Here is a 14,849-nt window from a genome sequence, read left to right on the forward strand (position 1 = left end):
AAACATGCTTATGCAAAAACTTGCACATAAATGTTCATATTAAGTAGCATTATTCACAATAGTCCCAAAGCAGAAGCAATATATCCATTAATTAATATCCATTAATTGACAAATAAAGTATGGTACATACCTACAATGCAAAGTTATTGGACAATAAAAAGGAATAAAGTACAGATGCATGCATGCTAATGAGACAGAGGTGAAGGATAGGTAGTCAGCTAGATAGTAATGCTTGGGTAGGAAAGATAAGGGCTTATCATCAAAGAAAAGGAAATGGGTTGCTAACATGGTGTGGCTAATGGGTTGCTAATGACTGCCCCCTGTGCCCCTCCTTCCTGCCCTTAGGCACATACATGGAGAAGAAAAATATGAGGAGATTAAGATTGGGGATTCTGGCCAGTCAAGTGGCCCATGTCTGTAATCCCAGCGGGGTAAGGAGGCTGGGACAAGAGGATCATAAGTTCAAAGCCAGCCTCAGCAAAAATGAGGCCCTAAGCAACTCAGTGAGATCTTGTCTCTAAATAAAATACAAAATCAGGCTGGTGATGTGGCTCAGTGGTTGAGTGCCTCTGAGTTTAATTCCAGATACCAAAAAAAAAAAAAAAAAAAAAAAAAAAAGAGCCAGACTGGGGATTCTGAGGATCTATAAAAGGCAAGTCATACGCCCTCCTGAGGCCACCCAGCTCTGGACCCTGACTTCTCTCCAATAAAGTTTGCTACCTCTGTTCTGTCTCTTTTTTCTTTTTTAGATGGACACAATACCTTTACTTGATTTATTTATTTTTATGTGGTGCTGAGGATTCAACCCAGTGCCTCACACATGCTAGACGAATGATTTACCACTGAGCTACAACTCCAACTCCTATTGTGTCCCTTTCTTAAATAAAACTTGCTTTCTGTGCTTGCCTCAATGTTTCTTGAGTATTTAATCTTCAACACTGTGGGAGCGAGGACCAGATCCTGATTTCCAAGGCCGGCATCACTAAAACATGACTAAACTTGGAAACACTGTGCTGAAGTGAATTAAACAATAGTCACGGGGCTGGGGATGTGGCTCACGCAGTAGCGCGATCGCTTGGCATGCGTGCGGCCCGGGTTCGATCCTCAGCACTACATACCAACAAAGATGTTGTGTCCGCTGAAAACTAAAAAATAAATATTAAAGAAAAAAAAAGTTTAAAAAAAAAAACAATAGTCACAAAGAACCACATATATAATTCCTTTTATATGAAATAGGCAAATATATTTATACAGAAAGCATACTGATAGTTGGCAAGAGCTAAAGGGGACTTGAGAGGGTATAGAGTTTCTTTTAGGGGTACTGAAAATGTTTTAAAATTGATGAGCTGATTATTACACAACTCTGTGAAGATACAAAAAAATGCACACTTCAAACAGATATGTGTGGTCAGTGAGTCATGCAACTGAACTACAGTCCATAAAGAACCACGAAAATAATCTATTCATCTATTGAACAAATTATTCACTGAGAACCTACTCTATACCAGGTTCTAGGGTAAGCAAACAAGATACAATGATCAATAAAACGATTTCAGTCCCTGTTGATGGACAGAGGAAGATAAACATTAAACAAATTGCTATACAGAATCTAGGTGATTACAAGTGTGATAAATGGTACTAAGCTCCAGTTGACAGTTGTCACCTGGGAATATTAAAGAGTGTAACAGAGAAAGCCTCAGGGCTGGAGCCAACTATGAATGAATCTCTGCTCCATTTTTCTTAGAATCAAAAGACCAGAAAAAGGCATGTCAGACCAATGGCCAGCAATGCCATCTGGTGCCAATAGAGGATGCTCAAGTCTTCAGATACTGAGCTAAGACATCCCTGGCTGTGAGGCCTAGTCACAGTTGAATAATAAAGGATAAACACATAATATAACCCCCAAGAACACACATATACTACTACATCAGCCAAAAACAATCTTTTCTTTCACATACACTAACCCATGCTCATCTGGTTATGTAAAACATACCACCACAACCATGACCCATACTCCCAGCCTCACACCTCCACAGGCATATACACACCTCACACAAATATATATACCCAGGCCACCATACCAGGCTGGCTGCTGCTCCAATCCTCACTCTCTGCAGTTCTGGTAGTGGGTGGACCCTCTGGATCCTTTCTTTCTTGCTTCTCCTGTAGAAGGAAAGCCTGATTCCAGCTTCCTGTCCTCATGAGTTGAAGGCACCAGTCTCTGATCCTGGCCCCTGTCTGGTTCTGTGGCCACATGTGTTCTGCTCCAAAAAGGCAGAATTCATTCTAGGCCGCCAACAGGAACAAAGAGTAAGCAGACAAACTGCTGCCACTTGGGTACAGAATCATGGGGACACATACACCCTTGCTGCACAGCCTGACTAGAGTTCTCATTCTTGGGTGGGGAAACTGAATACATGATCATGTGCCCCATGCTGATTTTACCTGCTCAGTAGAATTTCCATGCTCTGTCTCTTTCCACTAATGCAGCTACAGCCTTGTTTCCTGATTTGGGCCTGGCTCATGGCCTCCAATGATGGAGTTTTCCACCTCCTATACATCTACCTTGGGTACCAGTTCACAAGAATGTGTCTCAATCCTAACAATAGAAGGAGATGGGCACTCCAGGAAATAGATTATTTATTACCCTTCGACCAGGTATTCAAGATGGGTCCCAAAATATGACAAATCGTCTCTGGCCTAGGCTTATGTCTTGGATTGAAGAGAAGATAACAGGAATGAAGCATGTGCTCTAGCCTCCCTCTCCCCTTCCTCCTGCCCTCTTCCTACCATGGCCTCTGGCTCAGACTCCTCTGATAGGCTCTGATATTCCCTGCGCTTTCGTTTCTTCATGGGTTTGAGGAGCTCTGAAGCACTGGCACTACTTGAGGAATTCTCCACGATGACAGACCTAAAGGGAAGAGCAGCCTCAGCCAAAGAACCATCAGCCCTGCACCACCCATCCCCCTCCTACACTTGAAAAGAAATGGGGCTTTGGGAGCGGAAGACAGAGCAAGAAAGCTGCGACCCCCTCTCCCTTACCGCTCCTGGAACAGCTGAGAGGGGCCGGCATTCGAGCAAAGAAAATCTGGACCGGTGCCTTGAGAAGGCCCACAGGCCTGGCACCGACAGGCGCTATCGTCCTCTGGGGGATCCTGAGAGAGCTCTTCTGGAGAGTCCTCGGGGAGGTCCCCTGTGGGGCCAACTGGGCCTTAGGCCTCCCACCCTTTCAGTCATGCTCAGGCTCCACCCACGGCCCTTAGGCCCTGCCTCCCTGGTCCCACTTCCACACTGGACAGCCTCCCAGCCTTCTCCACTCAGGAGCCACCCCTGGGCACACCTGCAGGAACCGCGGGGCCACGCCCCCAGCGGATGCTCCTCAGGAGCTCAGGCCTCACCCCACACCGCGCAGTGCCCCAGCTCAGGGCCCGGGGAGCGGGCTCCTACCGGGCTGTTGGGTGCCCGCATCGCCACCTCCCTCCGGGGCCCCGCTGTCCTCCTGTTCAGCCACGTCTTCCTGCCGCAGCTCTGGACTCCGTGGTTGCTCCACTCCCACCATGTTTAGCGGCGCATACTCGCTTATCCGAAACTGGAGCACGGGAAAGTGTGAGGACAGCAAAGCCTGCACCAAGTCCTCGACCCACTTTGGGGTGGAGGTTTGTGCTCACCCTTCTCAGGCCTCATGCTGGATAGGGCCCCACTAGGCCTCAAGGCTCCGCCCCCTGCCCCCACTAGGCCACGCCCCCAACACCTGCAGGACCAGTCCCAGGGTATCTCACTCCAAGCCACGCCCCCAGGGCCTCTAAGGCCTGTTTCAACCCAAGGCACATGCTGAAAGCCCCACCCCGCAGAATCCATCATCTCAGCCCCCCTCCCACTTTCCACCTGAAGCCCCACCTCCAGGCCAAGAGGCCCCGCCCCACGGCCACGGTTCCACAGGCTAGCCAATCCCCACAGGCACTGACCCGCAGGCCACTCCCAGGGGGCGAAGCCACGGCTTCTGTCCACTCCAGCAGCTGCACGGTGCTGGTACTAGAATTCGCTGCTGCCCCGGCGCTTAGCTGTGGCAGAACAGTGGCTGTGATTGGTTCACTGCCGACCACCCGCTCCAGGGCGCCTACATGGATGGACTCCCGGGGGAAGCAGGACACATCCAAGGCACTGCTGGGCAGGCCAAGGGTGGCGGAGCTGGCTGTGAATGGATACACAGATACACAGGTGGGCCTGATGGCCCTCTTCAATTCTACTACTTCCAAGTGAAAGAAGGCAGGTATAGGAAAGTGAAAAGTTAGGATCTCCCTGGGATCCACACCTGCTTCAGCAAACACGGCCATACTCCTTCTCCCCAGACCTGAGCTTGACCTACCTGGAATGATGAAGGCAGTTGCGGGTAGGTGAGGACCGGAACCTGAGCTCTCTCTGGCCACCAGATGCACGCTGACCTCCCCTGTGGAAGGCCCTTTCAGTGTCCTCAGCACCTCCATTTCAGTATGCCCTTCCATCCGGACAGGTCTACAAGCCAAACAGTCCCCAGCGTAATCAAGAGGGGACCTTTCTGAGAAAGCAAGGGAAATGAGAATGCAAGTCAAGTCAGCCTTAGCCCTGGAAAAAGTAAATGTATTAGATGTGGGAAGCCATTCTAACACGTGATTGGGTGACTCCCGTTAAGGGTCTGAGGCGCTTTGGCTGTGTCGTCTCCGGGCCCTTTCCTGATGAGAGAGCCCATCTGTGTGGGGGTGTGCCTGACCACTAACCCCGGGGACCCAATCACTGACCCTGACCTTGGAGTGCAGCCCCCCCCCAACCTTCATTGGATGGAATTCTCCCCTGAATCTCTTGTTCCCCAATAAAAGGCTACTCCCTGGGGTGTTCACTCTCTCTCTCTCCTGCTAGCCCAGAGTAATCCTCGCTGCCCTGCTGGGCGGCTGGAGGCGGGAACCAGGGAGGTGAGCCTTCTCGGACCTAGCAATATAAATAAGGTAACTGAGTCTGTGTGTTTTATTTCGATCTCTTCTAACTAACTTTATGCCTAGAACCTCATTAATGAAACCATTGTGCAGGCCGCGTGGTAGAATTAGAGGCCCAGCATCAGGTCTGGCTTCTAGGTCTACTCAGGTCACTCTGGCCAGGCCCTGAACTTCCCTATTCTCTCTGAAGATGGGCACATTGGCATATGTGTGGGTGCTATGCAAACTGTGTACAGAACTGACTTCAGGAAGTATGACTCAAATCAAGATTCCATTTGGCCAGAAATCTCATGACAGCCCAAGCCAAGCCCAAACTCTCCTTTTTTCTGACCCCACCTCCACTAGAAGCATGCCCTTCTCCTTCTGGGGATCCAGAGCCTACATATATTAGGTTCTCCACCTAACCAGGTTCATCTTCCTGGGAGAAGGATCTTTTGTCATTTTATGCCCCCTACCTACCACTCTGTCTGTACCCAAGTACAGAGTGGGCACTGAATCATCTGTTAAACCAATGCATGTGTCAGAAGAACAAAGGGGTGGTATATGAAAACCCAGTCAGCATGAGATTCAGCTTTAATAAAGCACAGACAGTAGAGGCATTTAATAAAAAGTTGAACATGAAAAAAAAGACATAATGACATAATATATTTAATATCTAGCATTTATTCAACTCCTAAAATGTGTTGGCCACTATCTCACCACCACTGTCCAATAGAATTTTCTGTGATGATAAAAATTTTCTGTATGTATGCCATCCAATACTATAGTCATTAACCACATGTGAAACTAAGCTTGTGTGACTGAGAAACTGAATTTTTTTAACTGAATTTTAATTAAATTTAAATAGCAAGAGTGGCCATGACTAATGTACTAGACAACATGGCTTTATGCGTAATTGGCCTGTTGGTGCTTCCTCTGAAACACATTTCAGTGTCTGGTCACTTCTAATCCTTTATCACTGTGCTAGTCCCAACCACCACCAGCTTTCCTTGGACTTCTGAAACTGCCTCCTAACTCACTCCCTGCTTCCTTTCCTGCCCCCACTACAGTCTGTTCTCCAGTAAGAGGGCAGGGGGTATAGCTCAGAGGTAAAGTGTATACCTAGTATGCATGAGGCCCTGGGTTCAATCCCCAGTGCTACCAAAAAAGAGAGATTTTCCAATAAGCTATGAAAATATAAATCAAATCACATAATTTCCCTATGTAAAATTCTTCAATGGCTCTCCGGAAAGTCTTTAGAATAAAATAAGAGTGCTTTACCCTGTAGAATCTGACCTCCAGCTTCTCCTCTGACCTCATCCTCCACCACTCTTTCCCAATATATTCTTTTGTCCTTGACAGACTTTGGTTTCTGTCTACTGCTTGTCCAATGTTCCCACCTCAGAGCCTTTGCCACTGCTCTGCCTCCCACCTGGAAGGCTCTTCCCCAAGCCCTCTGATTGGCTGGCTTGTTCCCACCTTGCAGACCTCCGCTCAGCAGTCACCTCCTACAAGGAGGTCTTTCCTGACCATGAGTTTAAAGCAGCACACCTCCCACCCCACCCTGCCACTGTCTCGTTACTGTGTTTCTTCCACTTTTGTTTGTTTGTTACAATCAATTGTGATTCTGATTTATTTATTTCTGTGTTTGATCAGTCACCAACACATAAAGGCAAAGGCAAAGTCTTCATCTTTTTTGTTCACTGCTGTATCCTGAATAGAATAGCTCCTGACACACACTAGGTGCTCAAAAAGTATTTGTGTTGAGGGCTGGGGATGTAGTTCATTGGTGGAGCACTTGCCTTGCACGCATGAGGCCCTTGGTTCAACCCTCAGCAGCACAAAACAAAAGCAAAACAAAAAGTATTTGTGTCAATCCCCAGCAGCACCCCACAAACACACAAGTATTTGTGTGGGATTTCAGTAATTTGAACTTATTAATAATAAAAAAAAAAAACACGGCAGATCGGTTGGCGGGTGCAGCTCAGTAGTAGACTGTGTTCTTAACACGCACAAGGCCCCGAGTTCAATCCCCAATGCCAGAAAGAAAAGAAGAAAAAAAGGAACCCCCTCCACACACACACACACACACACACCCTGTAGAGTGTTGGATTCTTGGCTGTTTGTTTGCAGTACTTAGCAATGGCTCCGGATGAATGTTAATAGAAAAATCACAGACATAGGCCTAAGGCAGATTTTGAATCTCAGCTCCCTCAATTAATACCGTGACTCCGAATAAGTAGCTTACTCCCTCTGAGACTCAGTTTCCTCATGTGTAAAATGAAAGCGGTAATAATACCTACCTCAAAGGGTTTTGGTGAAGCTTGGACATAAAAAAAAAAAAAATTAAACTGAAGTATTGATACCAGCAGGCCTTCAACAAATATTAATCAATTCCCTTTAAACAGAAATTCCAGGAAGCTTGGTAACTTCTGGCTGGTAGCTTGTAGTGGTTGCTGTCTCTCTTGCCCTTGCTCTCAACCTCTTTCTGTTCTTGTGCACTCATTTATTTTCTACAGAATCCATACTTTACATTATGGAGGCATATGACAATAGAGGTTTAAACTAGACAAATACTCAGGTAGGCAAAGGTGAGCTATACAACCTGATTAAGACAACACCCAAATCAATCAAGATCAGTTTCCCATTTAAAAAAATTATAACAGAAGCCCCTAAATTTCAATCCCAATTATTTCGCTTTGCACAGTTGAAGTATTTGTACAATTTTTAATTATTTTAAATAGAATTTAACTTTTTTATTCAAAATATTGGCAATCATTAAAATTGAATATGGTTACTTTTTTTTTTTTTTTTTTTTTTTTTTAGTATTGGGATTGAACTCAGAGGCACTCGACCAACACTGAGCCACATGCCCAGCCCTATTTTGTATTTTATTTATAGACAGGGTCACATTGAGTTGCTTAGTGCCTTGTTTTTGCTGAGGCTGGCTTTGAACTCATGATCCTCCTGCCTCAGCCTCCCTAGCCATCTCCAGATCTTTTATTTATTTATTTATTTTGAGACAGGGTCTTGCTAAGTTGCTTAGGGCCTCACTAAATTTCTGAGGCTGGTTTCAAACTTGTGATCCCCTGTTTCAGCCTCACAAGTCACTGGGATTACAGGCATGAGCCACTGTACCTGACAAATATGGTTACTTCTTAATAAACTCCCTTCTGTTTTAAAACCCGTCACATATCAGGTCTATCAAGGAGTGGCTGACAGATTGCCTTTCTGTTTGGGTTTGGTGCCCTTTATGGCAAACACTGGAGAACCAAGGAGGCATCCGCCCCACTCTGTGCTCTTGGGATATGGCTGCAAACAAGACAAAGGGTTCTTGTGTAGTTTATACTCAAAGAGGTAACAGATACTCTTGGGGATGGATGGATGGAGATATATATATATATATATATATATATATATATTTGAAAGTCATCATGTATACATGGCATTTAAAAGAGAATGACTCAGGAGGTTGAAGCAGGAAGATCACAAGTTCAAGGCTAGCCTTAGCAATTTAGTGATGTACCGAGCCACTTAGCGAGACCATTTCAAAATTTAAAATATGAAGGGTTAAGGATGTAGCTCATTGGTAGAGCACCCTTGGGGTCAATCCCCAATACCAAAAATTAAGAATTTTAAAAATTAAAAAAAAATAGAACAGGAGAGTAGAGAAGAGCAGGAGACTTGGTGTCTTGGAGTTGAGAAGAGGAAGAGGATCCAGGGAAAGACTCAGAAGGGCCTGAAACCAGGTGAGAGGGGAATCTAGAAGAATCTGGGCTTCTGGAGGGTAATAGAGAAAGTTTTCTACCATCAGCTGTAAGTTCTCTTGGAATTGCCCTTCACCAAGGCAGCTGCATCACCCCAGGGCTTTCTCCAGATGGTTGGTTGATATGGGATATAAAGGCCTTAATTTGGGGCATCTACAGGGCCATCTCAGTTGCAGAGTTTCCCTTGGGACAGATTGAGACCCCTGTTGAGACTACTTAAGCATTTCACTTTTCACTGTCCAACCCTGCTGTCTTCACAAGGGCACTAAACTGACACTCAAACCTCAACTTTCCCAATGGCTTGGGAGCGAGGCCCTAAGCAACTTAGAGACACCTTGTTAATATAACAAAAGGGCTGGGGATGTGGCTCAGTGGTTGACTGCCCCAGGGTTCAATCTCTGTTACAAAACAACAACAAACCCTCAACTCTCAATCTGTTTACAGGGACCTGTTAAAAGGACTAATCCCCAGACCAGAGCAGTGCACATAGCAGATGCTCAATAAACAATTATTGAATAAATGTGTCCGTGTTGTCTCTTGGTGCCTGCAAGGGTTTCCCTATTTCTTGCCCATCAAAGCCTTGTAAACCATAGACGCCCAATAAATGCCCTGATTGGTACTGGGAGTGGTAAGCTAAGTGTCAGAGACAGAAACCGCGCACGCAACAAAGTGCTTGCAAACTTGGGGCCCCCGCCCCACTCCCTGGCCGAAGCGTCCGGGGCGGACGCGGGACGGTACCTCTCTGCACGGTCCTGGGTTCCAGCATCCAGACCCACCACCTGCCTCCACGACCAAGCCAGCAGCGGGCCGGGCGGTCACTGATCCGTAGGTTACTTTTTTAGAGGCCAAAATGGCGGAAATCTTTTTATTATTTCCCTTTACATTGAAGGAAAAAAAAACTAAAAAAAAATTTTTAAGTCCTATTTTCCATTATAAATATCAAAAATTAACAATAAGAAAGAGAAAGTTTGCCAAATGGCCCATTTCCTAAAGGAAGCCCACGCCTCGCCGTGCGCACCCTCCTTCCCTTTAATAAAAGCGGTCCCCTGTCCCCGCGGGCGTCGCTGAGACCCCCGCCCCGCCCGCCCCAGCCCTCCGGCCCGGCCCGGCCCGCCGGCTCCGCTCGCCCTCGGCCCGCCGCGCCCTGCCGCTCGGCCCCCGCCCAGCCCGCCTTGCGCTGCGCCCGGCCCCAGCCGCCTTCCCAGCCGCCTCCCCGCCGCAGGAGCGGAAAGACCGCAGGGCCCAGCGCTCGCCGTGCGAGGACCGCGGCGCCCGGGACCGCCGGAGCCGACCCTCCAGCCCGCACGGTGCTCACCTGCAAGGCCCGCGGTGGCCGCCCCGCGCGGAGCTGCGGTGAGAGCGGGCGCGGCGGCGCCTGCGCGCTCGAGGGGGCGGACCCGCCTCGCTGCGGGACGCAGAGCGCGGAGCCCGAGTGCCCGCAGATGTCTGTCCGAGACCGCGGGGCTTCGGGCGACCGCGACCTCCTGCCTTTCTTCAAGGCCCGGGCGGCTTCGGCCCAGTTCCCCCTTATCCCTGGGACCGGTTTGCGCAGGCGGGTCGGGTCGAGATTCTTCCTGCCCCCCGCCCCACTGCATCCCAGCCAAGGGTGCCCAGGGTGGCTGACCGGGGGCCACAGAGCCGGGAAGAGAGAGAGCACCTGCTGGACCCCCGAGCTGGATGATGGGTGACAAAAGACAAGGCTGTACCGCTGCATGTATCCCAGTCGGTTGGTTGCTCCATCCAGCGCCTTCCCACCTCGCCTGTCCCTCATCTAGAGAAGAGAGTCAAGGGGTCCTTCTGGAAACTGGCCCAGGAAAGGGAGCTTCGCACAGCATAGGTTCTGGCGGATGTTGATGGACCTTTATTCTATTCATTTAATTTTCTGTGTGCTGAGAATCGAACCCAGGGCAAGTGCTCTTGCCACTGAGCCACAACTCTAGCTCCTCCCCTTAGCCTTCTGTTTCAACATTCGTAAACCCTATCACCTACTTCATGGCATATGGCTCTTTAAATAATGGTTCACCTTGTGGAGTTGACTTGAGCACTGTTCCCCTGTGCTTCAATTTCATCAACTGAGCTCTCTAGTCAAATCTTGTTATTGGTTCTTGTAATACAAAACACCTGTCTTACATATGACACAGCTATTACTTCATGTAGATTTGAGTAATTCAACAGTTTAAGAGACTGAAAGATCCAAGAGGAAGGAAAACACGTTAGGTTTTCTGTGTATGTTTTTCTGGAAATGAAACCCAGGAATTGAACCCAGAGCCTCTCCACACACTGGGCTAACATTCCACCACTGAGCTACATCTCTCTGCCCATCGTTTATACACACACACACACACACACACACACACACACATAAATGTATACAACACATATGTATGTATGTATACATACACATTCATATATGTATATAAATTTTTTTAATCACTGGTACCTAGCACAGAATGTATGCTCAAGAAGTATCTTTTGATTGATTAATTTATATACCCCCAAGCAAATGAAACAAGGCAATTCTCCAGGGCCCCATCTGTCTCACACACTGATTTTTAAATTTAATTCCTTACTTTACAGAAGAGGAAACTAAGGTCTAATTTGACCTTGGGTCATGGTCACCAGTCAGACATCTAGGCTGCTGACTCCTAGTCCTGATGAAAAAAAAAAAGTGTTTCTAATTGTGAGCAAATCCCCCAAATTGCTCTGATCAACAGGTTTAAATTTATGCAGAATTTAACTATTCTGGTTACCACGCCAACGCATTACATGTGTTCCGCCTTGCTGCAATGTCAATTTTTAATCACATCTCATATTATTGGGATCAGGATTGCATCAGATAAGGATGCTGGTTGCCATAACAATGGAAGCCTCTTTATACACACCAATACACACACAACCATCACTTGGTTTTCTCTCATCTGTACCCAGACTGTGCTTGTTCTGGATTCCAAAAGGTTTATTTTAGGTATTCAAAGGATTAAAAAGAAAGTCGTGAACCTACACAAACACATGGCTGCTCAATAACAAATGCATCTTTTAGACAGTGATTAAGACACACAAATGAAATTTGAGCAAGTGGGATCCAGAAACAAACAACGAACATGGATTTGAGTTGCTGTAATATTTTTCTGCCCATTAGTAGTATTTGTTAGTCTTAAGTTCTGGCTTGTTTACTTCATTCAGCCCTTCATGGATGGAGTGTCCTTCACAAGTTGATGTAATTTGGGGAAGGGTCTGCCTCATGTGGCCTGAGTTTGCCCTGTTGGTGTCCATCGTCAAGAGCAAGTCCAGCCTTTCCTTCAAGTGACAACCTCCTCTGTTTTACAGGCTGATAACGCCCAGTGTCTTCTCCATGTTAACCCCTACCCAAGAAAGGACCCCAAATTTGTTGGAATGTGGAAGCATTAAAAAATAGTTGTTTATAAGCAGTCTGTAGCTTTGCTTCTACAAGAAAGTATGATCCATTATTGGGGCAGTCCTGGAATTAGGAAAATCATCACGAGGTGCCCTTGATGTGAGAAAACACTTCTGGTTTCCTTGACATCAGACTGCACTAGTAGGGAATCCTTTTTAACACAGGATTTTAAAATCCTGCATAAAATATAAGAAAAGCACCAAGCAAGACACAAGGATAAGAAGTAAATTCACAGCTGAACTTGCAAGGGGAAATCTGCAGGAGCCAGAAACAAAGAGGAAAACAGAAACAAGGGGATGGTTTGACCTCTCTTTTGTTGTGGGAGAAACAACCATCATTGAGCGACAGGGATCTTGGGACCAAATGGTATTGGAATTAGAGTTGAATCTCCTTGTATAAAGACTGGACATTCCCCCCACCAGATATATAACTCAGTATGCCAGTATGTGTGGGTGTGTTGTTGGGGGGCAGGATGGAAAGGAAGCTTGTCTCTACCTGGGATACTCAGGTCCAGGGAAGAGGACAAGGACAAGCCAACTTTTGGAAAATTAAGCCCCTAAGTCTACACTATGTAGACTGGGATTCTCAATTTGTACTACTACTCTCCTGGTATAGACATCTTCAAGCTAGGGAAACAATGCAAAATTGATCCTGGGCAAGTGATATACTTGCAGAAGTAAATATACAACTGCTCAGAAGGGACACTGCCACAATTCAGGCCAAGTGGAATGCTCAGGACAGGAAAAACCACAAAATAGTCATGGAAACAATATGCCTTGTTTAACCATCGGCAGATCTAGTAAGTAGAAAGATTAGCACCCACAAGAACTTGAGATAACAGTACAATTTGAAGGAGACTATTGAATAAACATGTTGCTGGGTGCAGTGACACACACCCAGAATCACAGCGACTCAAGGCTGAAGCAAGAGGAAAGAAAGTTTGAGGCCAGCCTGGGTAACTTAGTGAGAGACTCTCAAAATAAATTTGTAAATGAATAAAAAGGCAGATTAATTAACAGGTTACTTCTTTTTTTAAAAGTATTTTTTGTTTTTTGGTTGTAGATGGACACAATACCTTTATTTATTTTTTTATGTGGTGCTGAGGATCGAACCCAGTGTCTCACCCGTGCCACTGAGCCACAACTCTAGCCCTTAACAGGTTACTTCTGAAGACTTCCTTGGAAGGGTTAAAGCAGAGAACACGTCCTTATTCCTTTCCATGCTGGCTAAAACTGACCTGTTTGGGAACTTGACTGTCATCTCTTGATTCCTTGGAAAGTTAGCTAAACAGCTTGGTTTTGGTTGGTGACATAAAAATTTAGCTTCCATTTTGGCGTGGTCAGTTCCACTAGGGCCTAGAGCAGGAGTTCAGTCCAAAACAACGACCTCCCATAAATTTCATTCAACAGATTAAGCTGAGGTAGAAAATAAAGCCCAGAATTTTAGCTCCGGAGCCCATCCAGACTGCCTTGTTTAAACCCACAGGCTGCTGAAGACTGGGGATCCATGCTCTTTGTCTTGCCTAACGCAGGGCTGAATATAAGTGAAAGAACAGAGGAATCAAAGAAACAGGTGATGGCTGGTTGTGGTGGTGCACACCTGTCCTCCCAGTAACTCAAGAGACTGAGGTAGTAAGATCCCAAGTTGGAGGCCAGCCTCAGCAAATTAGTGAGACCCTCCGTTTCAAAATAATGAAAAAGACGGGCTGTAGCTCAGTGATAGAACACCCTTGGGTTCAATCCCTGGCACACACAAAAAACAAACCCTATACAATGGTGTAACAGCTATGACTTAGTATTAAAAATGCCTTTTATAATAAAATAGATCCTTTAAAATGTATCTGAATAGATGATCCAGCTGAGCAGACTCACACATCAGACATGGGACAAGACAGAAGTTTATTCTGGCCAAGAGAATGTCTGGAATTCCTCTCCTTGTTACCTGACACAAGGGCATAATTCACTCATACTCTTTCTTTTCTTTGAGGTGCTGGGGATGGAATCCAGGGTCTGACACATGATACACAAGTGCTCCCCCACTGAGCTATACCCCAAGTTCACTTGTATTTATTTTTAATGGAGAGGGGGAAGTGGCTGAGTGACAGAGGTAGGACCATCAAATGGGGACTTGGGTGGTGGCAGGGTATTGGGGAGGAAATACTGTGTGCTGCTGTTGGAGTCCTTCTCCATTTTGTCATTATTAAAATACTGTGTTCTTAAAAGAATCAGTGGTGAGCTGGGTGTGTGGTGCAAAGTAATCCCACAATCAGCTGTTCAAATGGGTTTCCTAGGAAGTTATCTTCTTATCTCCCTTCTTCCTACACTCAAAGAACACATTGGTTTTCAGCTACAAGCAAGATTGATAGGTAGGTCAGACACTGTCAGAGGAAGGCTTTAGGTAGTATCCTCTTGGTAAAGTTAAAGGGTGAGAATAAAATTGCTTGGCGCACTTGTTTATTCAGGAACCTCTTCCTGGTTTTTGATGGTTAATGAAAACTTCTGCTAACTTTACTTAGTTTACACCATCAAGTGTAATGTTTTACACTTTTATTAAAATATAAAACACCACTTTAAAGATGTGGGCAGGCTATAGGAAAATCACAATTGTTAGCATTAAACCATGGAGCAAGGACATGGTGGTGGGAAGGAGCAGTTACCAGGACGTGGAACAAGAGAACTGTGTAGGTCTTACACTGAGGACTTTGGATAAGGGCCACAGCCA

The 14,849-nt window shown here is 46.2% G+C and overlaps 1 protein-coding gene across 4 annotated transcripts in view; it reads right to left on the reverse strand.

Moving 5' to 3' along the window:
* The window catches only part of L3MBTL1 (L3MBTL histone methyl-lysine binding protein 1), a 36,909-nt gene extending 26,281 nt beyond the window's left edge, over positions 1 to 10,628 (reverse strand). For 3 of the 4 annotated variants that reach the window (XM_081290181.1, XM_081290182.1, XM_081290180.1), the window contains exons 1-6: positions 10,029 to 10,628; positions 3,966 to 4,555; positions 3,448 to 3,589; positions 3,043 to 3,193; positions 2,791 to 2,911; positions 2,082 to 2,163 (exon numbers count right to left, since the gene is read on the reverse strand). In XM_081290181.1, the coding sequence (XP_081146307.1) occupies positions 2,082 to 2,163; positions 2,791 to 2,911; positions 3,043 to 3,193; positions 3,448 to 3,589; positions 3,966 to 4,555; positions 10,029 to 10,308 (1,366 nt within the window). In that variant the 5' untranslated portion in view covers positions 10,309 to 10,628. The remainder of the gene's footprint in view (positions 1 to 2,081; positions 2,164 to 2,790; positions 2,912 to 3,042; positions 3,194 to 3,447; positions 3,590 to 3,965; positions 4,556 to 10,028) is intronic. The other variant, XM_081290183.1, reaches the window with a different exon arrangement.
* Between the last annotated feature and the right edge of the window lie 4,221 nt (positions 10,629 to 14,849).

Source organism: Spermophilus citellus (genome assembly GCF_964194105.1).
Source record: "Spermophilus citellus genome assembly, chromosome: 4".
NCBI classification, from domain to species: Eukaryota; Metazoa; Chordata; class Mammalia; order Rodentia; family Sciuridae; genus Spermophilus; species Spermophilus citellus.